Source organism: Pezoporus wallicus, unplaced genomic scaffold (assembly GCF_028554395.1).
Source record: "Pezoporus wallicus isolate ANWC-B61680 ecotype Strahan unplaced genomic scaffold, APGP_CSIRO_Pwel_v1 scaffold_8769, whole genome shotgun sequence".
Lineage (NCBI taxonomy): Eukaryota > Metazoa > Chordata > Aves > Psittaciformes > Psittacidae > Pezoporus > Pezoporus wallicus.
The window spans coordinates 835,848-858,949 of NW_026642673.1; the positions used below are offsets into that span (position 1 = coordinate 835,848).

General features: G+C 48.0%; 3 protein-coding genes across 4 annotated transcripts; 1 reads left to right on the forward strand and 2 right to left on the reverse strand.

Annotated features, from left to right (window-relative positions):
• Positions 1 to 4,734: 4,734 nt before the first annotated feature.
• On the reverse strand, positions 4,735 to 12,684 carry CUNH11orf52 (chromosome unknown C11orf52 homolog). Of its 2 annotated transcripts, XM_057432075.1 has the most exons (4): positions 11,922 to 12,673; positions 8,518 to 8,558; positions 7,903 to 7,949; positions 4,735 to 7,540 (listed from the first exon to the last, which is right to left on the reverse strand). In XM_057432075.1, the coding sequence occupies exons 1-4, from the start codon at positions 11,951 to 11,953 to the stop codon at positions 7,304 to 7,306; spliced, it is 357 nt and encodes a 118-aa protein (XP_057288058.1). In that variant the 5' UTR covers positions 11,954 to 12,673; the 3' UTR covers positions 4,735 to 7,303. The 2 variants fall into 2 exon arrangements, with proteins under 2 accessions (XP_057288058.1, XP_057288059.1); XM_057432076.1 differs by lacking the exon at positions 8,518 to 8,558 and having other exon boundaries at positions 11,922 to 12,684.
• A 2,581-nt stretch (positions 12,685 to 15,265) lies between these two features.
• On the reverse strand, positions 15,266 to 18,489 carry HSPB2 (heat shock protein family B (small) member 2). Its single transcript, XM_057432071.1, has 3 exons — positions 18,442 to 18,489; positions 17,071 to 17,205; positions 15,266 to 16,206 (listed from the first exon to the last, which is right to left on the reverse strand). Exons 2-3 carry the CDS (start codon positions 17,162 to 17,164, stop codon positions 15,755 to 15,757), a joined length of 546 nt encoding a protein of 181 aa, XP_057288054.1. The 5' UTR covers positions 17,165 to 17,205; positions 18,442 to 18,489; the 3' UTR covers positions 15,266 to 15,754.
• Positions 18,490 to 19,064: 575 nt separating this feature from the next.
• On the forward strand, positions 19,065 to 22,823 carry CRYAB (crystallin alpha B). The gene is made up of 3 exons (XM_057432072.1): positions 19,065 to 19,680; positions 21,223 to 21,345; positions 22,492 to 22,823. The coding sequence occupies exons 1-3, from the start codon at positions 19,483 to 19,485 to the stop codon at positions 22,693 to 22,695; spliced, it is 525 nt and encodes a 174-aa protein (XP_057288055.1). The 5' UTR covers positions 19,065 to 19,482; the 3' UTR covers positions 22,696 to 22,823.
• Positions 22,824 to 23,102: the final 279 nt, after the last annotated feature.

Consider the following 23,102-nt stretch of genomic DNA (forward strand, 5'->3'; position numbering starts at 1 on the left):
GAGAATAGCAAATAGCAGATGCCTTGCCTAGCTAGAAAAGGGAAAGGGAAGGTTGTAAGAGCTGCCAGTTTTAACTTTCAGCAATCATTCTATAGCACCAAAGAAACAGCAGCGGTGTCAGCAACCTGGTAGAGACAAAGAGCTGCAAACCAGGTCACAACGCAGCTGGTAACATTTGCACGGTACCCAGCCCTGCTTTAGCTGCCCTGGCAATGAAGTCAGAAGAAGAAAAAAGGCAGAAAACCATCAAACTAGAATTTATTACAAGCCCCATCAGATTTTCTAACCATAACTGCATTCATTCCAGAAACAAGAATCAGCTATCTGCAGGCAATCTAGGAAAATGGAGAACCTATGGAAAACCTCTTAGAATGGATGGAGACCCCTTCTGCCAGGGACTCTGGCTGCAGTGCACAAAGCAACACTGTAAGTACTGCCCAGTGGTATCAGACTGTGCCTTCAGATAGCAGAACATCTGCCCAAGCATTTCTAAGTGGGAGGCATATTTAAAACAAGCATGTTTTTCTGCCTAAGTATTGAAGCACCTGGAGGAAAAAGCAATTGCATAGTTTTACCATTTTTACCCTGTCATGTATGAAGATGCAGCTAAAATCCAGCAAGTCGAGCAACAGGTATTTTCCCTCTGTAACGAACCCAAGGCATTGATGGAGTCAGCCCCCCCACCTCCTTCACTTAAATTTTAAATTATTTATTAATGTTTGCGTTCCCCACTTTTCATAATTCAGTGGGATTTGAGATTTTTATGTTTTCATTAATTGTAATATCACATGTGTTAAACAAAGCAGTAGGTTACTGTGAGGCTTTGCATAAAGCCTTGTAATTCGCAGTGCTGGTGGTCAGTAGCTTGATCCAGTTTACTTTAGAGTATCAAAATGCCATTAAATGACAGCAATAAATATTTACCCCCATTTTTTGTGACGCAGCAAAGTAGTTTATGCTTTTGCAGTTGCAGTAAAATTAACTCCAGATCTACTGAACTAAAATCACTGAATGCATGGAGAGGCTGCAGATGGCTGCTAGTGTTCTCTGATTGGTTTTATAACTTGTTTTATGAATTTGATAGCGGACTAAATGCTTACAATCCCTGCAAGATTTAGATATTTACCCTTGTCCTTTGAGGAGCAGAGAAGCCAAAGGTAGGCTGTCCCTAGCCACAGACTCATTGAAGACATAACCCAAAATTACAGGATTAAAAAATAAGAGTAAAGAGATAATCTGTTCAAACAGCATAGAAATGCAAAGCACAAACAGGATGTAAATGTAAAATCTACTGTTTAAATCATGTCAAGATGATACACTGAGAACACCAGTTAATTTATCCTGGCCCACCTCAGTGGCAGTTAGTAGGTGCCCTTTTGCATTAATGCTAGGCAGCAATGAAGCACTTTTAACACTTGTGCTCCACCCGGTAAGGACTACAATGCCTTTGAGCAACAGCAGGATATAGAGAGACTGCCATTAAGTCAGGGCTTGCAGTGCAACCTGCATTTGTCCATAGAGCTTGTATGTTAAGTCTTGGTGGGCATCTAGTTTGTCAGGGATGCACCCTGGCTTTGTTCAGAACGGGGACACAGCTATTTTACCCTCTAAACTCAAACCACTTCCAACGTACATGCTGTCTATGCACTACCCTCAATTACAGCAATGAGATATGAGATACATAACACATCCTTCAATCACAGTGCTCCCCATGCCATTGCATGGCAGGACACATTACACAGCATGACGCTGAGGGGGCTGTCAGCCATATGGATTGAGCAGCTGGCTTTGCATATGAACCGCACAAAGAGTCCTGGGCTTCCTTTTAGAAATATAGTGCTGGATCTATATAACAGACAAAATTAAAACATGGTACAGACGAGGGCATTTTCTCCTAGGCCAACCAAGCACAGCAAATGACAAAAAAAAAACCTCCCATGCAGTTATTTGTTATTAGTACTGAGAAACATTTTGGTCACCCCTATTCCTTGTACCCCTATTTTCTGGCACAAATCAGGGGACCTAAAGTCAAATGTGTCACCCATAGTACAGTAGTGCCATCACTAAGAAACACAGAATTACTATCTCAGCTGAACGTATTGGGGGAACTGTGAAGAAACTGACTTGGATTGGAGAGGCTATTCAAGCCAGAAGCCCTGTCCTGCATGCCCTTTTGGATCAACCAAGAAAAGCTGTGACTGAAGTCTGAAATTCAGGTGAACAGTTTCAGTCCCATATCCCTATTACAGAGCTTCTATATACTAGAACACCAACACAGCAAAAGACAACGTGTTCTTATTATATGTGCCAGGCTTAGTACACACTTGCTCACAGTATGTTTTCCACCACAGATTTTGCCATCAAAGATTTGCTTCTACATGGGGTTTCTCATCTTTGAAACAGAACTCCCTTGCTTGAACAATATGAATGTCAGAGAACAGAAACAATGCTATTTCTGATGGTTAGACTGAGAGGCAGAGCATGCTGAGCCATTCTTCTGTTTATTGTGGTAACACAAATGCATCCCAGGTGTATGCGTGTGGTGAAAATGCCTTTTAAAAATTAAATGCTAGCTGTCCCATTTGTGTGTTTCATTCTAACTGTTCAAGCTTCTTGTAGCAGGAATCATCTTTTTCTTTCAGTTTGGTAACACCATAATAGATGCCTTTGAACGTTACCTTTGCAAGAAGCAGACAAGCAAGTAGGATGGCGGTTTGGTTGGTGTCATTGCCCTCTCCTGGCCAGTTTCAGCATAACCCTTGTACTTGCCCGTGTTTAATTCCAGGCAAGGAGCATTACAAAGCACCGTTGCTGCTCCATTTCCTGTTGCTGTGATGAGACTGTGGTCGTGTCACAGCAGCACCGCCAGTATCAACACATAAGCTTTCTTTCAAGACTTTCATCCAAGGACTTTGAGACACTTTATCAACATTATCTGATTGTTTCTCTTATCAGCCCTTGAGAAAGAAAGACCAATGCCCACAGTTCAGCTTTTGAGAATAAAATTTGATCTGGAGAAATAAAAGCAAGTGAAGATGATTCAGAAGCAAAGGCTGTGATGCTTGTGAGACCAGGACTCCAGCAACAGCAAAAAGAGCTGCCTAATGCAGCTAATGCCTGTGTGTCAACGAGTGTCCCCTCCCAATGTCTCCATCAAGCACCCAAAACAGAAGTCAAAAAAGGGACTCCTGTAAACTCACAGAGGATGCAGCAGGCTGTGGTGTGTATCGAGGCACTGTGTCCACCAGAGTTCCCATGCTGGATGCTACAGCTCAGCTCAGTGAAAATGTATCAGCAGTCCTTCCCCCTTGAAGCCTGAGGGTGAAAAGCAGATGTATTAAATACAACAGTTGCACATACCAACAATTATATTCAGGGATTTTCTGGTAATTTGGATTGTTTTTTTTTTTGCTTAGTCTTCCTTTAGAAGTTCGTAGTGAGGTCTGGTGAAGTGTGGGAGTTTGGAAGAGTTAACAGAATGGCTTAAGGATTCCTTGAGAAAGGCTGAACAACAGTAGGAATTGCTTTTTAATAGTAATTAAAAGGTGGGCAGGAGTATAACCCTTAGGCAGATGATCACTTTCACCTTGGTTGTGTCATCCTGATACATCTCTAGGGACCAAAGGTAAGAGAGGATGGGTAACACAGGTGGGGGTGCTGAATCTGTTCAGGGTGGAGGTATTTCGGGGCCCATTCTGCAAAGTGGGGCTCATAGTGAATGAGCAGGGAGGCCATAGAATCAGAATCATAGCATCAACTAAGTTGGAAAAGACCTTTAAGGTCATCAATTCCTACCTTTACCCCAGGACTGTCAAGCCCACACTGAACCATGTCACTAAGGGCCTCCTCTACATGGTTTTTGAACATTTCCAGGCGTAGTGATTCCACCATTTCCCTGGAATGCTTGCTCCAAGAAGAAACTTTTCCTAATATGCAATCTAAACCTCCCCTGGTACAGCTTGAGGCTGCTACCTCTTGTCTTATCATTTGTTACTTGGGAAAAGAGACCAACCCCCACCTCCTTTCATTAGGTTTGGGGCAAGGATGTGAGGCCTCAGAGGGGCTGTGTGGCTGCCAGTTTCTCTGGAAACAGAGTCGACCCAGAGGGACTGGAGCATAGGAGTCCCCAGGAGCAGGGCTGGCTGGCGGAGACCAGGGTATGGGGAGTGGCAGGACCGGGATGGGGGCCTGGGGTCCCGGGCGGTGGGGAGCCCCCGGGGAAGGGGTGGCACAGGGAAAACCAGGGTCCCCTTGATGTGTGGTAGGGGTGCTGGGAGATGCTGAACCCGCCCCACCAGAGCCCCGCGTCCGGCCCCCTTACCTTCACCCGGGCCGACCGCGGCGCGTCGCCGCTTGCCATGGGAACGGAGGCGGGACGGGGCGGACCCACGTAGACCACGCCCGGACGGGGTGGGACCGGACGGGACGGGACGGGACGGAATGGGGCCGTTCTGCTCCGTAGCGTTCGTCGGCAGCAGCGGCAGGTCCCTTCGCATGGGGCGGGATAAGAGTCAGGATGCCTCCGGCTGGGGGGGTCCAGGCGCTCTGCAGGCGCTCAGCCGGGGCCGCGTGCGCTCTCCCAGAGTCCCAGTGCATCAAGTGAGCAACAGCCTCCCCCCAAAGTGCACGTTTATTAGTTAAAACTAAAAATTACATCTTTAATGTTCAAGGAACATTTGATACATTAACACTCGTTTAACACCTAAACATAACAACCTCGGGAAACACAGGAGATACGCTGTTGGAAGCTTTTAATATTCAGTGCAAAACCAAGTCCTTTAGAAAAAAATCCTTACTGCAGAGCATGTGACTTTCACATTTTATCTATTCAAGGCCTGGTAAACAGGCAAAATTAGTGCTCTTGTTCCCGTGTAGAGCATCTGATTATCTCTAAGATATGCTGTACTTCCAGAAACAACAAGTGCTAGCTACATATGGAAGCTGGAGCTCCTTAAGGAAGAGATGAACTACCATTCCAGGCTCTGAGGCATTCATTAAAAGATACTACTGTAGCTCCCAGTTAATTCAGAATACAAAAGGGCTGATCTAGATCAACAGAACTAAGTGACATGACTAACTAAAAGCAAGTTCCTCTGAGCCAAACCCAGTCCTACTTAGGTCTAGTGCAAAACTGGTTTAACCTGATGGATGTGCAAACTTGCATCACTCTGGGCTCAGGAGCTTGACCTCAGTGTCTGTGCAGCTTGCTGTCCCCAGCCCCAGTTCTTCTGCTGGGTGAGGAAAAACTTCAGTACCACATGCTGTGTGTGCCACTGCAATAGCAGGCTGTTTCACTTAAATTGTGTTTAAAAATAACCCGTTGGAGTCTGTACCTTCTAGAAAACCTCCAATCTCCTGAAAACAAGAGTCCATACTTAATGTGTCTAAAAAATCCAATTTCTTCCTATGACAGGGAGGGCTTGAAAGGAATTGAAGCTAGCATCCCTTTCTAGTTCTTGTACCAGCGATTCACGGCAAGGAGGTATACAATTGGTGCCCAGCATGAACCAGAGCTAGCAGCACTGAGTGCTAAAGTGTCTCATGACTCCCTGAAATACTCTTGTAAGTAAATCCTGTGCCCATTCAATCCTCCTCAGTCCAAAGGGCAAGTTTTCATGCTGGGCATGGAGTACAGAAAGGAACATGGAGAAGAAAGAGGAATCCTTGGCACTCAAAAGAACCAGCCCTTAGAAGAATATAATCCTGTACCTATTGTAAATGAAGGGCTTTCTACTGCAGACTTTACAGTAGCCCCCCTGAGGTCAGCTGGATAGCATGGGCAAAATAACCCTTTTCAGGTAGAAAAATATACTGTATCCATTATAAAAAAAGGGGCCTTCTCCTTCAAATGTTCCTCTGGCCTTATAGTGGCCCTGCTGAGATGGGTGAAAAGGTAGAAAAGATTGGTCCTCTAAACACTTCCATCTTAGCAAACACTGCCCTTGCCAGCTTTATTTTTGTAATGGGCAGGAATTCCTTCATGCCTTGCATTTAGCTGAGCCATAATATGCAAAATTATGTCTGTTTAGACATTGTATCAGGGTGTCCATTTTTAAATGCTGGCAATAAACAGGTTGTCCCATGACGTGCATTTAGCTATGTAAACCATTATTTAGGAACAGAATGTGGCAACCATTGATTTAGTGCCTGAAGATACCGCTTGGGGGGCCTGATCAACTGACAGTGCTGCAACTGCCAAATGCAGCTCAGTGGCAGAAGCCTTTCTGATGATTGCTATACTGGATTACTAACACTATTTTAAATCCATAAACAACTTCTCGAAGGTGCATCTGGGAGGGTCAGCAGAAAACACCACATGGTGTGTGCTCTGTGTTACTGGGGTTACCTAAGGTAGACAGTACAAAATAAGGAAAGCGGAGGAAAAGTGCAAAGCCCTCTTTAAAGTTGACCAGGATCCATCCCCAATATCTCAGGCATGCAGACAGCTGCTGTTCTCTAAGGACTGATAACTGCCCTAAATATAGGCGGTGGCTTTTAAATGCCTGCCTTGCAGTTAAATTGTGAATTTTCCTTGTTTCATTTCCAGTCAGAGCCAAGAGCTCACTACTCCCTTTCTGGGCTTGTTGGGATAAGGATGCGTATCTGTACATCCCTTCAGTGAAAGAATTTGTTCTGTACCCCTCAGTTAATTCTGCATTTCTGGCCTTGGTTTTAGCGTGCTCTGCATGGTTATAGACACTGCTCTTTCTTTGAGAAAAGAAGGATTTACATAGGACATGACTTCAGTTACAGTGGCAGGTGTTGGGAGAAGACATTGCAGTAGACACTGTTACAAGTTTCATGCCATTTCTTCACAGCATCATCCACATGTCATTCTGCACACTGCAGAATTTTCTTAATGTTGACATAAAATCCGATGACATCTCCCTTGTCCCAGTATTGAATCCTGTACGCCATGTTCCCAAATCCATCTGCAGAGCAGCACTCAGCTCGTCCTGTGCCACAGCAGGAACTTTCTCACTGTAGCTCTGAGCTGTGAATTTTAGCCTTCATCAGCCAAGAACAACTCTGTCTTCTCACAGTGCTGAGAGGAGATGGGTTGCCAGTTTCAGAGGCAACTCTTCCAAGAAGAGGTGATTTTTGCCAGCAGAATCAGATAGGAAGCTACTCATCATATGAGAATAAATATGTCTGTATCCTCCAAAGAGAAATGCAGGTGGAAGACACAGCCTCTCCACACTTTCTCAAGGAGAGCTGACATGTCTGTGAGGTTAGCTTGTGTCTACAGCCTTAAGTCTGTGAAATCCTTTTGCTGCTGAAGAAGAAGAGGACCATCAAGACATTATACCAGGGTCCCATTCTTACTATCATATTTCAGCCTGGGCCGGGGAAAGTTGAGGGTGGCATACTCTGTGGCATTCTGCATTTGTAAGTTCTTCACCTCTGCTGCAGAGCGCTCCCGGACCTTGGTGAACACTTGGATGTCTGCGTAATGAATGCTGTCATCCTGCTTCATGCTCCTGGGTTTACTCACAGTGGCATAGACAGGAAACTCAATGACATCTTCATACGTCGGAGCCTTTGAGGAGAAAGAGCTCTGGAAGGTCAGCTCCCTGGGCTACTGCTACACACACCATCCCCAGACCAAGCAAAGACACCCTTCACACCTTCCCCAGCATTATCCAAGCCTTTGACACCCCAGGAGCAGAAAGAGATTTCATCTTACTGCTTCCCCTGCACTTTAGGGGGAAAAAAAGGGCCCCCATCACTGTGCAGCAATGCATGTTGCTCCCATAGCCATTAAAGCCTATACAGAATGAGACAATTCATGGCTCTGAATAAGCTGCCCCATGTCCTCCCAACCCATGTTGCCTAGGATGTGGTGGTCAGCTCTGTCTCTTCTCAATATAGTTAGGAAAACAACTCTGGGAAGCTGTTTACCTTCCTGTCAGGCTGATGCTGTTGGCTCTCATGTCTCACATTAGTTCCTGAAAAAGAAATACCAGTAGTTCAGATTAACAAAACCATTGTTCCACCTTTGAATGCAGAAATGCAGTGTCTGTCCCATGGACTCTCCTCACTGGACAAAAATCAAATTTCCATCTCATCTGACACCCTCACTCCTAATGCTGTCTCTGGGAGCCGCCTCCAAGAAGAAAGCCTGAGCTTATTTCTTTGGAAAAAATAAGGTTTCCTGGGATGACAACATGCTGTGGACCGCAGTGTTCTTGGCAGAACCTAGGACAGACACAGCACAGAGAGCTTCCTTGTTAGGCCCTTGGAGATGACAGATCCAGTTTTGACTTCATTTCCTTTGCTGCCTGGTAAACATATTTTGCCCAGCATGGTCCAAAGGCCACTGACTACAACTGGGATATTAAGGGAACGCACTTTATTCCAGGGGACTTATGTCAGGTGGATGTTTACAGCCCTTACAGTACGGGAGGGGACCTCAGCCTCACAGATCCAATTCATGGCACTGACTAATGTTATCTAACCAGGGGCTCAGTGACTACGCCCTTTCTTGACCTCTAAAGCATTTCCACAAATCCTTACCTTGCTTTTCTTTCTTTCTTTTAAAAGGCGAAGGACAATTCCTGAAATCAGAGAAAGATGTCAGCACTGAGAAGCCCCAGCCTCTGCTGTCATAACATGCAAACCCAAATGTGCCACCCCAGGGTACCATATCTGTGGGTACTGAGAAAGGCCCAAGAAGTGTCTCACAGAAGAACTACTGAGCCAAACCAGAACATGAGTGACTCTTGCAAGGTAAAGGTCCAAAGGGGAGTTGTGGGGATGTGTTTCCTTCTCCTTTGGCACAGCTACCATGCCCCACAGACACCCTCAAATCTCCTTGCCTTTCAGCCCTGCCTGGCTGTTTGATGACAAACAGATGATGATGATAACAGATTTCACTGTGGATTTGCAACTACATTTCCACAGCTGTACGATCAAAGATGCAGTATATATGCATGGATATTGAGCATGCCCTCAATTGGAACAAAACCCTTCTATTAGGGCTGGATGCTCTGATAGCCCCACACACTCCACTTTGCTTGAAGGAGCAGCTATGTGCAGACCTTGTGCTAATTTAGTGTTTCAGACAGTTTTCCTGTTGTCAGATTTCCACTTAAAACACAACCAAACCAACCAAGCACTTAGTACAATCCAAGCCAAACCCTAATCTTGGCTGTACCTGCATGATCAGAAAGAGACTAGGCAAATACAGCTATGTTCCAGCCACAGAATGAACAGGAGGTGAATTCATTTCAGCTGTAACAACAGAGCCAGGAGCTGAGCCCACTGGTGCTGGCAGGGGCATAGGCTGCCTGGCAGAGCAGAGAAGTGTCCCATTCTGGGTCAGATGCATGAAGGCAATGTTATCGTTCCATCGCACTCAGAGGGCTGGCTGGAGCAGAGCAGGAGCCAGCCCTTGTGTGGCTCCTCCTGCATATGCATATCCATCTGGTGCTGGCCGCTGACCAACACAGCATGCAGCTGAGGGTCTCACACAGGTCTGTGTCTCTGCTGCAGCACTTATAATGGGGCTACAGAGCTACCAGATGGTTCCCAAGAAACACTTTATGTCCCACATCGTGTGCATTTGCCAGACAATCCTGCCACAGGCAGGAACAATGCCATTCCTGAGGCAGAGCTCTGCCTTTCCAAGCTTCTAGAGGCAGTTCCTGTGGGCGGGCAAGCAGGAGAGCGTGTGCTGTAATGTCTTTGGCACTAATGGCAAAACAAAAATAACCATGAATGCAGGCAAAGCACTTGGAGACCTTCAAAACGGTCACTAATGATTAACCAGGCTTGCTAGATCAGGGAAGTCAAAGGCAGCTTTGGGGAAAGCAGACTGGCCATGCGCCGATGCAAAAGGATCCAATGCTCCTTCTCATGCCTTAGCTGCGTGCAGCCCCACAGAGGCAACAATGGCCCTCCAGTCCTCGACAGGCACAATCCGGGGGGCTGTCCCCATGAGTCAGGGCCCCAGCTCAAGGCAGCATTGCTTTTTCTTGTGGCATTTCTCACTTGGCTCTTGTAGCTTCCTTCTCCACTGTCTCTGAGCTTGCAGAGACTCCAGGGCCCTCCTTTGCCAAGGCTCGTGTGCTAAAGCACTTTGCTTCTCTACAGCATTCAGCCACTCAGTATTCAAGCTGCTTTTGCTTGTTTTGGTTGCTTTCCTTTGTAGAGAGCACATTAGCAGCCAGTGTGTAGGCTGGAACTATTCTGAGGCTGTCTGCAGGCTAATCACAGCCAGGCAGGAGACAGCATCTCCCAGCCTTAGATCTGTGGTATTTAGAACGGATATGGCAAGGGAAACTAGAGCAGGGCAAACCTCTCACCCCTTCTCAAAACCAGGTCAAACATGTTGTAACTCACTCACAGCCAGCTAAAAGCACATTGTACATTCTACATGACAACACATATGTCCCTGCTCCTGTATTTTATTCCCCTTTCCCCATGTCAGTGACAGCCTGATTTCTGTCCTACACAAGCCGGCTTTGCAGTTGGTCCTGAATTTTGGCGTCTTTTACTCTCCATGCACACCAAAGGCCCTGAGTACTAAACAAAATGGTGAGAATACCCAGGGCCTGCCCCCCACAGGGCCATACTTGCAGAGTTACCCAGACCTGAGGGCACACTTTCCTTCACTGGTATCTTTCTTGTGTGAATAAACTTGCTGTAATGACTTTTCTTTAAAGGCAACTCAGGCTGTCACTCCTTGCTCTGTCTCCCTTAGGGCCTGTGCTTTGGTAGTAATCAAGACAAGGATTTCCATACAAAAGAAGGTGATTACCTATCTCCCCTTAGCCCTTAAGTCTCACCATTTAGAAAGCTCAGCTCTTTGCTGACACAGCTGTGGTGCTGAGAAAATACACAGAAATAAAAGTACAGGAATCTCGAAACACCTGAACTAAAATTAAATACCATTTTCCCTCTGTCACCAAGGTAAAGCTATGAATCATGCAGACTTCTGCAGAGGGGCTTCAAAGAACCAGTCTTCTCTTAATTGTGGTCCTCTGCTGTCTATGTGGTCCCACGCCATCAACAGCACATTCCTATTTACCTTGGAAGGACCTCGGTGCCCTGATCCTCCTCCTTTGCTTCAGCCACTAGGTGATGCTCTGCCTCTTGTCATTATTAAAAAGCCCTGATGAATTTCTAATACTTTTAACAGATGCAGTGTTGGAGAGAATGCCCTCGGAGCTTCATCTGATATTCATGGCTCTCCCCTTGTACCATGCTCAGAGCTGAAAATATTTCCACTTGGCACTGAATGATGCTCCACTGTGCCCTTTTTCTCTAAGCAGGAGGTCCAGGGCACAACATGAGCCAGGAGGGATTAAACTGTCATCCTGCTCCCAGGGAGAAAGAGCAACATCATCTGAAAAACGTGGCCCGGATTTCCCAAGTGCAAATAAAGCCCAGACAGAGGCAGGCGGGGAGAAGGGCTGGAGAAGCTGAGAGTAGGATGGCGTAGCTGACCCTATGAGCCTTTAATGCCAGCACTGCCCCAAGGGCCCCTCCCTGCACTATGCCAAAGGGACAAGTATGGCATCTACCTGCCCAGAGACCACTGGGGCAAGGACAGGGATTTAACCAGATCCTTCCTAGAACTGAGCTATTCTCAGCTGCTGGCATGGTTGTGCGAACCCAAGCTACCAGTCCCATGAGGGCTGAGGGATGTGAGCAACAAAGCCCCTTCTCCTTTCCCTTTGGCAGCAGGGGCTGCCCCAGGCTGCCATCCCCGCCCCGGCACCTGCAGTGACCCAAGTGTCCGTGCTGACTTGCTCTCGGTTTCGGTGTGAGCTGGCACGGTGCAGTGCCGAGAGCCGGGCAGGAGCCGCCTCAAACCCAGCACCAAGAAGCAAAGCTTGCAAAGTCCACCCAAACTTCAGCTCAGGCTGCCTGGAGCTTGCGCTGCCATCCCCGTATCTGGCGGATGCCGGACTCACCATGGTCGACCGCAGCTGCAGCGATTGCCCATGTCGCTCCCTCCTCCATGAAACAGAAGTGTTTTCTGGACAGGGAGAGCTTGTATTTCCTGGTTCCTGCTCGGCCCCTGGCTATTCCAAGGGAGTGTCTGGCAGTGTCGGATTTCTCTCCATGCTGTAATGACGCTTTGCTATAGGCCCGTGCGTGCCATCTACCGGAGCGCTTGCCCTGGGCTCTCCGTGCCCCAGGGACAGCGCTCACCTCTTGCTACCCAGGTAGGAAAGGGCAAGGCAGCAGCATCCCTCTGCCCTGGGGCTAAAATGCTGCTTTGTGATTTGTGCAGTGGATGTCCCTCCGCTATCCCGCTCTCCCACCAGCGCAACCAGCTGATACCAGCAGTGATGCAAAAGAGAATGAAGGAGGGACTTCAAATGTTCCTGATCGAAAGGACAAACACCAGGGTGGGAGCTTTCAGTGTGTTCCTGCTGTTCATCATTGCAACTACAGCAGGATGTCAGAAAAATGTGCAGCACAGGCTGGCATCATCTGGGAAAGAAAGTGTATTTTCTTGGGAGGGAAGGTGGTATCCCAGCAGAGGTGGGAGCAGGCTTGCAGGTCTACCCTCAGCTGAACTGTAGTGCTGCTGCTTCTGCCACTGGCATAAAGGCATATGAAAACTCAGGGACATTATTGGGAATCTTTTTTCTTACCTACGTAGATGTAAGTGTATAGATTTTTGCTTTTGAGAATGACAGAATCCCATAAGGGACCTCGCATTATTAAGGACCTGCAATACAGCTGTTAGGCTTACCCCTTAGGGCCTTAAACAGGAGCATTAATGTGTATTTTACCTTTTTACCCCTGTTGAGAGCCCTTCAGACTGTGCTGGGTCATTCCTAGACTGAATGACAGGTAGCTGATCTCTGGCATCTCTAAGAGCTGATGCTCAATACTGAAAAATACCTTGTCAGTGTAGTCCTTGAGCAGAAACTGTGCTCCACAGCTTTGATTTGGCAGACAACCCCAGTTCTGTGCAGGTCTGAATGCTTCATGGGATGTGCTGACAAGTGGGTAAGTTTTAATTCATGCTTCTGGCAGGCTATCTCAGGAACCAGTGCTAGTCCCCTATTCCAGCTGTACCCATGTTCTCAGCCAGGCTCACAAGCATCATTTATCATCTGCCCAAGTGCAGAGCAGAGCCTGTATCTGTCCAGAAGTGGAAGGAGATGAGTTCTGAACTGCAGGGCACAGCTGCTCTCTTAGCTGAACCCTGGATGAGCTGCACTGTGACCTTCAGAGCCTGAGTCTTGCTCAGAAACTGCTCGTCAGCATATGGCTGGAGAAACTGTTTGGTTTAGTCTGCACCACAGCAGCCCAGGGAGAATTTAGAATCAGATTTATGTGGGTAAATGGGATTTAGTCCTGGTCCCAACAGGACCATGTTCTCAGGGTTCTGCAAAGATCTGGTAATCTCAGGAGTCTGTCCCTGCTTCGAAAGTTGCAGACTGTCTCTGGGTTTGCCACAGACACTGTTGGTTTAGAGAGCCAGTATCTGTTTTGATTTCTGGGATAACTTGGGCTTTGTTGCTCTGTGGACAAGCAAGAAGAAAAGGCTGGGAGACTGTTCCCATCAGCCCCTTTCACAAATATTGGAGCTGCTGGTTTGAGCTCCACCAGAGAAACAGAAAGGCATCAAAAACATTGGCAGAGCTGGAGATCACTTGGCTGCCACTCTGCATTCCCTCCTCAGTCTGTGTCTGCAGGGATGAAAGACAGCATGGCTTCCAGCGCTCCTGCTCAGCAAACCGATCAGGATATTTTGTGCAAAGCCTTGCATGGTGCAGAGGAGCAGCCCAGTGGCTGACACCAGGCAGTGCCAGCCCCTCTCACTGCATCACTGCTGAGGCATCTGTCTTCATGCTCTCAGGGACAGCGTCTGGGTAACAAGCTGTGCAACTGACACAGCATGAGCCTGCAAGTGCCCAGCAATAGAGAATGAACTCATTGGAGAGCAAAGGGAGGGCTAATAAAAGTCAGAGGGGAAACAGAACGGTGTAATGACTACTAATGCTGTGCATTTCTATTGCCATAACGTCAAGGTACCTCAGCCATGGAGGAACTAGAGCCATGCTGCGATAGGTGTGGTTCAAGGACAGAACAAGCTGACATTGCCTATAAAAAATGAAGGGCATCCCTCAGCAGTACAGACTGTGAGTGTGGGGTACCTGATCTGCACTGCAGGGAAGGAGTCTTAGCGATCTTCCTGCTTGCTCTCATAAAGCCTGCAGGCAGGGCTGCACTTAAGTTAGCTCTGATCTTCACTAATGGTAGGGGCCCTGAGAAGTTGAAAATAGCTGCACAGTGGTTTGCTCTGATCTGGATCTCACTTTGCCTGGCAAGTGTGAAAAAGTAGCCTTGTATCACTGTTTCAGCAACTGAGGAGGTATGCTTCACGGGACAGACTCCTGAGCAGAGCATTTCTGGCCCAATTTATTCATGGAGGAAGAGTTCAGAAGTCTGCAAGTCACATCCCAGCAGGGAGAGGGAGAAGTTCTATCCACAGGGACCTTGGTACCTCCTCTTTCTGTGAGAAGGCTGCACTGAGGCATGACAGGGGCCCCCATATTTGGCCAGTGACACAGCATTTTGGCTTCTTTAATTGGCTCTGACAAAAAAGGATTGCAACTGGCACCTGCTGAGCCCTTGGGGCCATCCCAAGGCAGCAGCTGCCACTGACAGCAGCACACACGATCCCTGGCCCAAAATCACAAGACTACTGAGACATTTCTCATGTAGCCGGTAGCATCACACTGTCTGCAAAAAGGACCAAATTCATCCCCCCTGTGACTCTACAGAGAGTGCTGGCATGTAAGCAAGGCACTTGGGATCTGAGCAGAGCCTTTCCTCTCAGCAGTTTGGGGTTCATTTCCCTCATAAGGGTTGAAAAGGTGCATGTGTGAACAAGCATTATGTCCCATAAACTAGAGGGCTGAAGTAAGCAGAGGCCATGGGTTGGCATTTGTTTAATTGGGCTAACATCAGCTGCAGGTCTGGAAATGCACAGTGAGCCTCCAAGAGCTCATCACTCTACATCTTTTCTCCTTGAGGATGTTGCCTACTGTGGTCTCCCTACAACAGCAAGCAGCTCCAGCTGCACCTGAGCCAGGAGAGTCAATCACAAAGGTCCCCCTGGTGTCCCATGACCAGAGGTCCTCCAAGTCCTCACTGATGCCATTTCCACAGATGAGCTCAGTGTGAATAATCTACTGCTCTGCTCCCCACATCTGGAGCAGTTAAGGCTCTGTCCATCCTTCTGCTGCAGAGTACCTTAGCCAGAAGGAACATGAATCCAATGGAAACAAGCGAAGCTCAGAGGCAGATTTATTCCTCTTTCCTCCTGAGAGCTGCAGGCACTTTTACAGACCAACAAGCACCTTCCATCTCCATAAAGGTCAGAAGCAAGACTCTGAGATCATCTGTTCCCTCTTCCCAGTACCCTTCTGGGCTAGAGCAAAGCAGCTGTTTAACAGTCCACTGTGACACAGCCTCACAGTTTAGAGCAAGAGTGACCCTTGCCATCTGGGATGAGAGGAGAGCACCCTGCATGGTGCTCAATGAGCACTAGACCTAGGAGAAAACTTGCATTACAGTCCCTCACACCAACTCACACCCCTCTTTTTTTTGGTTCCAAGTCCCTTTTTCCAGCCATCAGCCTTAAGAAGCAAAAATCTGGCATATATATGGCTGCTCACAGCCCTGCTAAACACTGATGATGGGAAATAGGGGTCTGGCACCATGGATTCCCCCTCCCTGTCCCACCCACCTTCCCAATGAAAGCCCAGATTAGGGGCCTTTAGGACTCTTTCTTCTCTTTTCCTTCCCCAGACTGTTTTTGTTTCCCCACTGGCTGCTCCTGTTGAGTTATCTTCACCTCGTTGACTCTGGCCTTTATCTCCTTCCCTGTCCGGGGAGCCACAATGCTTAAAATGCCATCATGGGACAACGTGGCTCTCACCAGCAAGGGGTCAACATCCAGAGGAAGGATATAGGTCCTGGTGAACTCTCGAGAGATGAAGCCGTGGCGATCAGCCTTCTGTGGGTGCTGCCCCATCACCTCCAGCAGGTTGTCCACAGTGCGGACAGTGAGCTCATCCGGCAGGAAGTGACAGACATCCAGGAATACTTCGAATTTGTGCTCATTGAGGCTGATCTCAGAGGTGCCTCGATCCAGCTGCTTATTGATCCGAGGCCTGATGTAGTAGCCATGGTACAGAGCAGGTGCTAAGATCTCACATGGGGACACACCTGAAAATGAGATGCAGTGAGGAGTGTGCGGTTTCCAGGGGAAGGAGTTGCCGAAGGCTGGTTGGCAGCAGACAGGGGAGGCTGACAGGAGGAAGCTAGGGCCTGGCAAACACCTTGGTTTTGCCACCACATCAGCACAATATGGATGCAGTCTCTTTGTTCCTACCTTTGTATCCCTAAAGCACATGCACAGCCAGATGCCTGCCAGACACGGCCTCCCACCACAAAGCCAGGAACTGCCAGCAAGACAAGGACTGGTTCCAGCTTTTGCATGTCTGCTGGATGAAAGGAGAGGGATTGGTAGGTGCACTGGGTGCCCTGCAGCGCAAAGCACACAGCCAGGGATGGGCATGGAAAATGCTGATGGTGAAGAAACTGCCCTGAAGAACTAAAGGCCTTTTGTGTGCCATTGTCCAAGAGGCTTTCCTTGGAGCTTTTTGCATTTTCACGCTGTTGTGCTGGTGCTGAATGGTTCTGCTGCTGCCCACATTCCTTCCCCTCTGCCAGCCACTGCCCAGCTTTGTGCTGAACAGCACAGCTCAGCTTTTCTCTACAGCCCGCGGCTGCAAAAATACCCCCCCCACCTCTGCCCCCAGAGCATTTTGCTCCATGTTTGCACAGCATATGCATGAATGCCAGACCACTGGGGGCATGAGGGAGGACAGGAGAGACAGCAGTAGGCATGGATGGAGGAAGTGGACCTAAAGAGAGAGACCCTGGACATTCCCTGGATATCCCCCACCTCCATTTGGGTTCTTGCACTTAAAATTCCTTGGCTCCACCTTACCTAGCCTGCTCTGGAGCTCAATATCCCCAGGGAGACTCCACCAGCCCTCCTGCAGCAGAGGAGAGAAAGGTGCTTACCTTCTCCAAAGTTCTGGTCATAGATCTTGCTAGGGTTGGCAAACTCATACTCCGAACTCATGGGGTAGGCATGGGGGACAGTCCTTGCAGCCATGGTGTGTCTTTCCAAGCACTCACTGCCTCTGAGAGTGAAGGCTGCAGATTGCAAGGTTTTAATTGGGTGAATTCCACAGGGAGGAGTGTGTGATAAAAAGATGGACCAAAATAGCCACAAGCACAGGCCCCGGGATGCCTTGCCAGGGTGACGACGGAAGCTTCTCACTGCATTCCACTGTCTGCAGTCAGGGACCTCTCAGGAAAATGCCATACCTCCTCCCACCCTGTGAGATCCCCTCCTCGAGCAAGGGGTGCAGGAGGCAAATGGGCAGCCAAGTACAGCAGGGAGGTACAGAGGTGAGCTAAGGGAGGCTAAAGCAGAACAGACCCCCGGCTCTGCTGCCTGTGGTGCTCACAAAGGCAAGGGCAAGCAGGAAAGTTCATTGTAAGTAGGCTCAAGTAGTCCCTAACACTGCTCCTGCTGGCTGGGCAGCACCCCATGGGGATAGGGCAGTAGCTACTGATGGCTGGTGCCTGATCAGGTCATGCACAATCACATGAAGTCACTATCACACCCATTTCCCCACTGTGAGCTTAGGACTCAAATCAGCCCTTCCCATGCCCTACACACAGGAGGTTCATTTACCCAGCAGCTGAGCATATGGCTCAAGCCTTTTGTTCCTATGAGTGGTGAAGTGGTGCAGGTAGTTAACAGGATTCAGATACTAATGGCTCTGCATCCTGAATGGTGCTGCTGCAAGCTGCCTGCCCAGACTGTTCCCTGTCCAGAGCTTTGGCACAATGTAACGAGACCCAGAGAAATGTTTGTGCCAGAGATCAAGAGTTAACAGTGATCTGAAGCTGGCACAGATCCAGTTTTATTGAACTGAGGGTGGTCAGGCGGAGGGAGGAATGGGACATGGATGGGGGAAGTATAGTGTACCCTGAAACCAGAGATTTCCCTGAGTCCATGTCCCTGCAGTTTGAGAGCAGGTGCACTACTGCTGATGTAATGGGGAATTGGAGAAGGTATTTATGGCCTGAGCTGCTGCACAGAGCAAACCCTGCTCCCTGTTCTTGCAGCCACGCTGAGATGAAGAGGGCCAGAACCTTTTGCAAAAGACTGGTGGTGCTAGCAGTAAGAATGATGTGCCTCTGGGCCAGTAATTGTGTTTAAGTTGCAAACAAACACAGGCAGAGAATAACTCTTGCCCTTTAAGGACAGTTGCTGGGCTGATGCTATTGCCATGATTTAGGTTCACAGATGAGGCAGGAATTAAAATAAATGTGTGAATGAAGGCGTATTAGAAGCATAATTACTGGAAATCAGCTTACTGCAAGGGCACAGGCAGATAGAGGTAGCTTGGATCCCTGAGAAGGCATGTCGCAGTGTACCATCTTGGAGGCTCACAGAGTAGTTTGGTTTGGAAGTGACCTTAAAACTCATCCAGTTCCAGCCCCCTCCTGCCACTCGCAGGGACACCTTCCACTAGACCAGATTGCTCCAAGCCCTGTCCAACCTGGCCTTGAACACTGCCAGGGATGGGGCATGAGATGGACTAAACAACTATGATAGTCAATGAAGACATGCCCTGGGAAACTCCCAATCATGCCTGGTTTATCTCTGCTGACAGCCCTCTGGACTACTCTGAGGTCATAGTGTTGGGCTTTTCTGCTCACTCCAGACAAGTGGTTTCTGCAGTGGGCAAAAGATGAGAGGTGTTGGGCTGAAGCACTGTGAGGAAAGCCATCTTTCGTTCATACACACCAATGGGTATCCACTAAGGCTTACTGGGCTGCAGAGAACTGCATTGCCAAGGGTACCTCGGCAAAGACCTCCTGGAGTCTTTCCTGCCCTCCAACTAAAGCAGGCCTGTGCCCTCTTTTGCCTTAAGGAGGGGCAGAGCTCTCCCTAGGCTGGCGGGTGATGTATGACTGAAGTCTCAGTGCTGGCAGTGGGAACAATGGCCCCTTGTCATTTTCCCTGTAAGCCAAAGATAGGAGTTGCATTGATCCTGCTGGCATCCAAAGCAGCTGGGAACATCCGCCAAGCCTGCCTGGGTCTCTGCAGATAAACAGCACGTGGGGAGCAGGGCGGGTGGCTGGGCAGTTTGGCTTCTTGCTGCCCCATTAGGCTCCTTTTCTTCTTCTCCCCTTCCCCCTCCTCCTCAGCAATGTGTTCAAATCCCTCAGACAGCTACTGGGCACCACTGAAGGGACCAGCCCAGGAGTGGGACAATAAAATCCCTGACACCACTGTTCAAGAGGCCTGAAGGGGGGGGAAGATCAGGCCAGCTGCACGGGTATAAAGCTGTCCTGCGCTCCCGGCACAGCACTGCAGCACAGTTGTTTGCCAGCCACCTCCAGCGCACTCCAATGGATATCACCATTCATAACCCCCTGATCCGCAGACCCTTCTTGTCTTGGTTGGCACCGAGTCGTATCTTTGACCAGATATTCGGAGAGCACCTGCAGGAGTCAGAGCTACTCCCTGCTTCCCCCAGCCTCAGTCCCTTCTTGATGAGATCCCCCATTCTTCGGATGCCCAGTTGGCTAGAGACAGGACTCTCTGAGGTAATCTTCCCTTCTTAATGATATTTGTTATTGCTGTGTGCACATCCTGATGGGTCTGGAGCTGGAGACCCATGAGAGCTGAGATCTTGGAAGCTTCTTATAGGTGGTTATTAGGAAAAGGCCGAGGAAAAGGGTGCTGTGTTTGTGTCTCTGCTCTTCTGCATTAAGAACCTCTGTATGCTTGTCCAATCATTTGTAACTGAGTGCAAGTATTGCCATATCATTCGGAATAGAAGCAAACTGTGGCAAACGAGCTGATGGAATAAAGGAAGAAGCCTTATCTCCCTGTCTGCTGTGCAAAACTTTCAATCCCACTCCCTCCTGAGAAGCAAACAGAACAGGGGTAGTTGGCAGGGGTAATGAGATACTCATGTCAGGCAGTGTGGGAGCTCACGCTGAGGAAAAAGGGGCCTGTTTTAGAGAATCGCTGCTGAGAAGAGAAGCATTTTAAGATACAGGACCCAAAAGATCATGAAGCAGCTGGCTGCTTACTTCAGGGGCTGAGCCAAGAAGCATGTAGCTCCAATAAACTTACCTGTTCTGTGAGTCAACTGTCTTATTTTCAAGTAACTTTTAGAGCTATTCTAAGACAAAGGATTGAAAGTATTGTTTTAATCTGCATAATGTTTCCCTTGATTTAGTGACCTGAATCTGGCTGTTCCTGAAGCAGCCATAAAAAGCACCACAGGTAACAACATCTCACTCAGTGGAGAAATCTTCTGGAAGGAGGAGGAAGCACTTAGCCTCCCAGGTCAAACTGCAGAAACCAGTAAGCAGAGCTGGCACAGAGGCTGCCTCCACATCCCAGAGCAGAGCTCCAGGAGGCTTGCATGTTCCTGACCATGAATGCAGCAGGAAGGCTGACACAGCCAGCTCTTACAGCAAAGTTCCATAGATGTGCCCAAGACTGGCAGAATGTGCAAATTCAACCTCAGAAGGCAGCAAAAAGCAGTGTTTAATAGAGGTGATAAAGTGCAAAATGGAGGGGAAAGAGGTGAGATTAGCAACAGGTGATTTTGAGTTTCAGCAAAAGTCCTGCTGCTCAGATTATGGAGGTGAGCAGTGAGGCTGTGCTTCTCACAGTGACACATTATTTGGGTTATTAAAGAGCAGTGATACAGGGGAAAGACTGCGAGCCTTCATATGAGCTTCACTCAGCTGTACAGGCAGGGTTTCTTTTGCTTTTAAGACTTGGCAAAATCCAGCCACAGAAACTGGAAATCTCCAGACATTCTGTAAAAAGAATTGGATGCAAAACCCGTACGCCAACAGAAGAGTCAGTTTTAACAAATTCAGATTGAGAATCTCTTCCTTGCTTCCAAGGAAAACATCTATCAAGAGAAAGCATTCACATTTTAGATTCCGCAGTGATGGGCATTAATGTAACAGGCCAGCAAAGGGCAAAGCCACCCAGATCAGAATGCCAAGTCAGACACTGCATGTGTAGATACCACAGAGAGTCTTGAACTGCTGTATTCTGAGAGCCTTTTTAAGCTGAAGCCCTCACCCGCTCTTTTCTGAAGCCACCTACTTGTTTTGCAGATGCGACTGGAGAAGGACAAATTTTCTGTAAATCTTGATGTGAAACATTTCTCCCCTGAAGAGCTAAAAGTGAAGGTGCAGGGGGACATGATAGAAATTCACGGGAAGCACGAGGAGCGCCAGGTACTTCTACTTTAATTGTATGACTGATTGATAGAGTCAATGTGAACTTCCTCATCTATGGTTAAACAAGGAGACTGCAAAATAATCCTCTGTGCTCATCTCAAATAGTTCTGGTTTCTTTATTAACCAATCCTAATGGAAGATGCTCTGTGCAACACCCCACCCTGCCCAGATGATCCCAGGCTGGGCAGCAACAGGGTGAAGATTTATTGCTGATGTTACATGAACTGTGAACTGAACTGGAAAATCACCTTTGAAATGGGCATTTTTGGGCCTCCCTCGTTCTGCGAAGAGGCCAGGAATGCAGGGAGGAATTCCACAAGCTAACAACAAACTGTAATAACTAAACCACATAATGAATCAGTGCATTACCCTGTTCTGTTGCCATGAGGCTACCTCTTCCTGAAAAAGGCCCATCTTTGTAATCTTTAAAGATTGTGTTCTTTCAGCATTGCTTGCTGGCTCAGGAGACCTGTGTGGCAATTGGACAGACAGAAGTCAAAAGCCATGTCCAAAGCTGTATGCAGCAGGGTTTGCCAGTCTCCACCTCCCTCCTACCACTGCCTCCTTGCCAGAAGGAAACGAATACATGTAATAAGATAGCTATGTGACTGGAATTGTCAGCTTTAAGAGCTTCTGGGATCACAAAGGTCTGTCAGTCAGGAAATACAGCATTACTTGTAGCTGGTGGAAGCCTATAATCCTGACATAGCTTCTGCAAACTTTTTTGGCTAAGAAAATAATCAAGTACTAGGGCAGAGATCAGCTCACTAGAAAGCTGTGTATCTCTAATGTTCTGGGGACCTTCAGGAATGGGGGTAGATGGCACTGCACGTGAGTCTAGCTGCTGCATCTTAGGAATGACAGCACACCACTGTGCAATGAGACCAGTCTCTGGCACATATAGCTCCTTTAAAAAGTGCATCTGCAGGCACCTGCAGCCTAGGCAGGGCAGTGCCTCACTTCTGCCTGTCTTGTCTCTTTAAAAAGAGTATCTCATAATGAAAATTCTTCTAATTTTCTGAAAAGTTTTCCTGTGAGAGCTGGAGCTTCCCAGTCTCGGACTTTATGCAAAGAGCCCATGGTTTAGGTGGAACTGAGTGAACATTTCTAACCGGGACTGTTCCTTCTCTTCTCGTTTTGAAGGATGAGCATGGCTTTATTGCCAGGGAGTTCAGCAGGAAATACAGGATTCCAGATGATGTGGACCCTCTGACCATAACTTCATCACTCTCTCTGGATGGTGTCCTGACTGTGAGTGCACCAAGGAAACAAAGTGATGTCCCAGAGCGCACTATCCCCATCACCCGTGAAGAGAAGCCTGCCATTGCAGGAGCCCAAAGGAAGTAGGCTGCTCTTCCAAGTCACCCTGAGGGGGCCATTTGAGAGCACTTTTCATCAGATACCAGCTATGCTGAATGGCTACTCTTATTATTTATGCTGAGAAAGTTTACTAACAAATAAAACATGAATAAGCAGCTTGTACTTTGTTGTTTTAGCACTGAGCACAAGGAAAGTGGTGGGTCAGAAAAGCTGTGTGAGGTTGCTGTGCAGGGAAACATACCTGGCATTATTCTTGCTTACAGCTTTGAGTGGCAGGTGTGTCAAGGAGAGTTTGTCTTCGTGTTCACAAACACTTTGCTAGTTTCACTTGGTGTACTCTGATGTTTTGCAAACATCTAATTGCATGAACCTTCTCCTTCAATGTTGCCAGAGGATTTCAGAGTGTTTCACAAGCAACAGAAAAGTTTTTCCAG

Coding starts and splice junctions, on each gene's coding strand:
- HSPB2 (XM_057432071.1), bottom strand. CDS start 17,164: ATGGCTGCAAGGACTGTCCCCCATGCCTACCCCATGAGTTCGGAGTAT. Junction 16,207..17,070: donor TGACCAGAACTTTGGAGAAG/GTAAGCACCTTT, acceptor TCTCATTTTCAG/GTGTGTCCCCATGTGAGATC.
- CUNH11orf52 (XM_057432075.1), bottom strand. CDS start 11,953: ATGGGCAATCGCTGCAGCTGCGGTCGACCATG. Junction 8,559..11,921: donor TGCAGCTGCGGTCGACCATG/GTGAGTCCGGCA, acceptor CTCTGATTTCAG/GAATTGTCCTTCGCCTTTTA. Junction 7,541..7,902: donor AGCATCAGCCTGACAGGAAG/GTAAACAGCTTC, acceptor TTCTCCTCAAAG/GCTCCGACGTATGAAGATGT.
- CRYAB (XM_057432072.1), top strand. CDS start 19,483: ATGGATATCACCATTCATAACCCCCTGATCCGCAGACCCTTCTTGTCT. Junction 19,681..21,222: donor TAGAGACAGGACTCTCTGAG/GTAATCTTCCCT, acceptor CTTGTTTTGCAG/ATGCGACTGGAGAAGGACAA. Junction 21,346..22,491: donor GGAAGCACGAGGAGCGCCAG/GTACTTCTACTT, acceptor CTCGTTTTGAAG/GATGAGCATGGCTTTATTGC.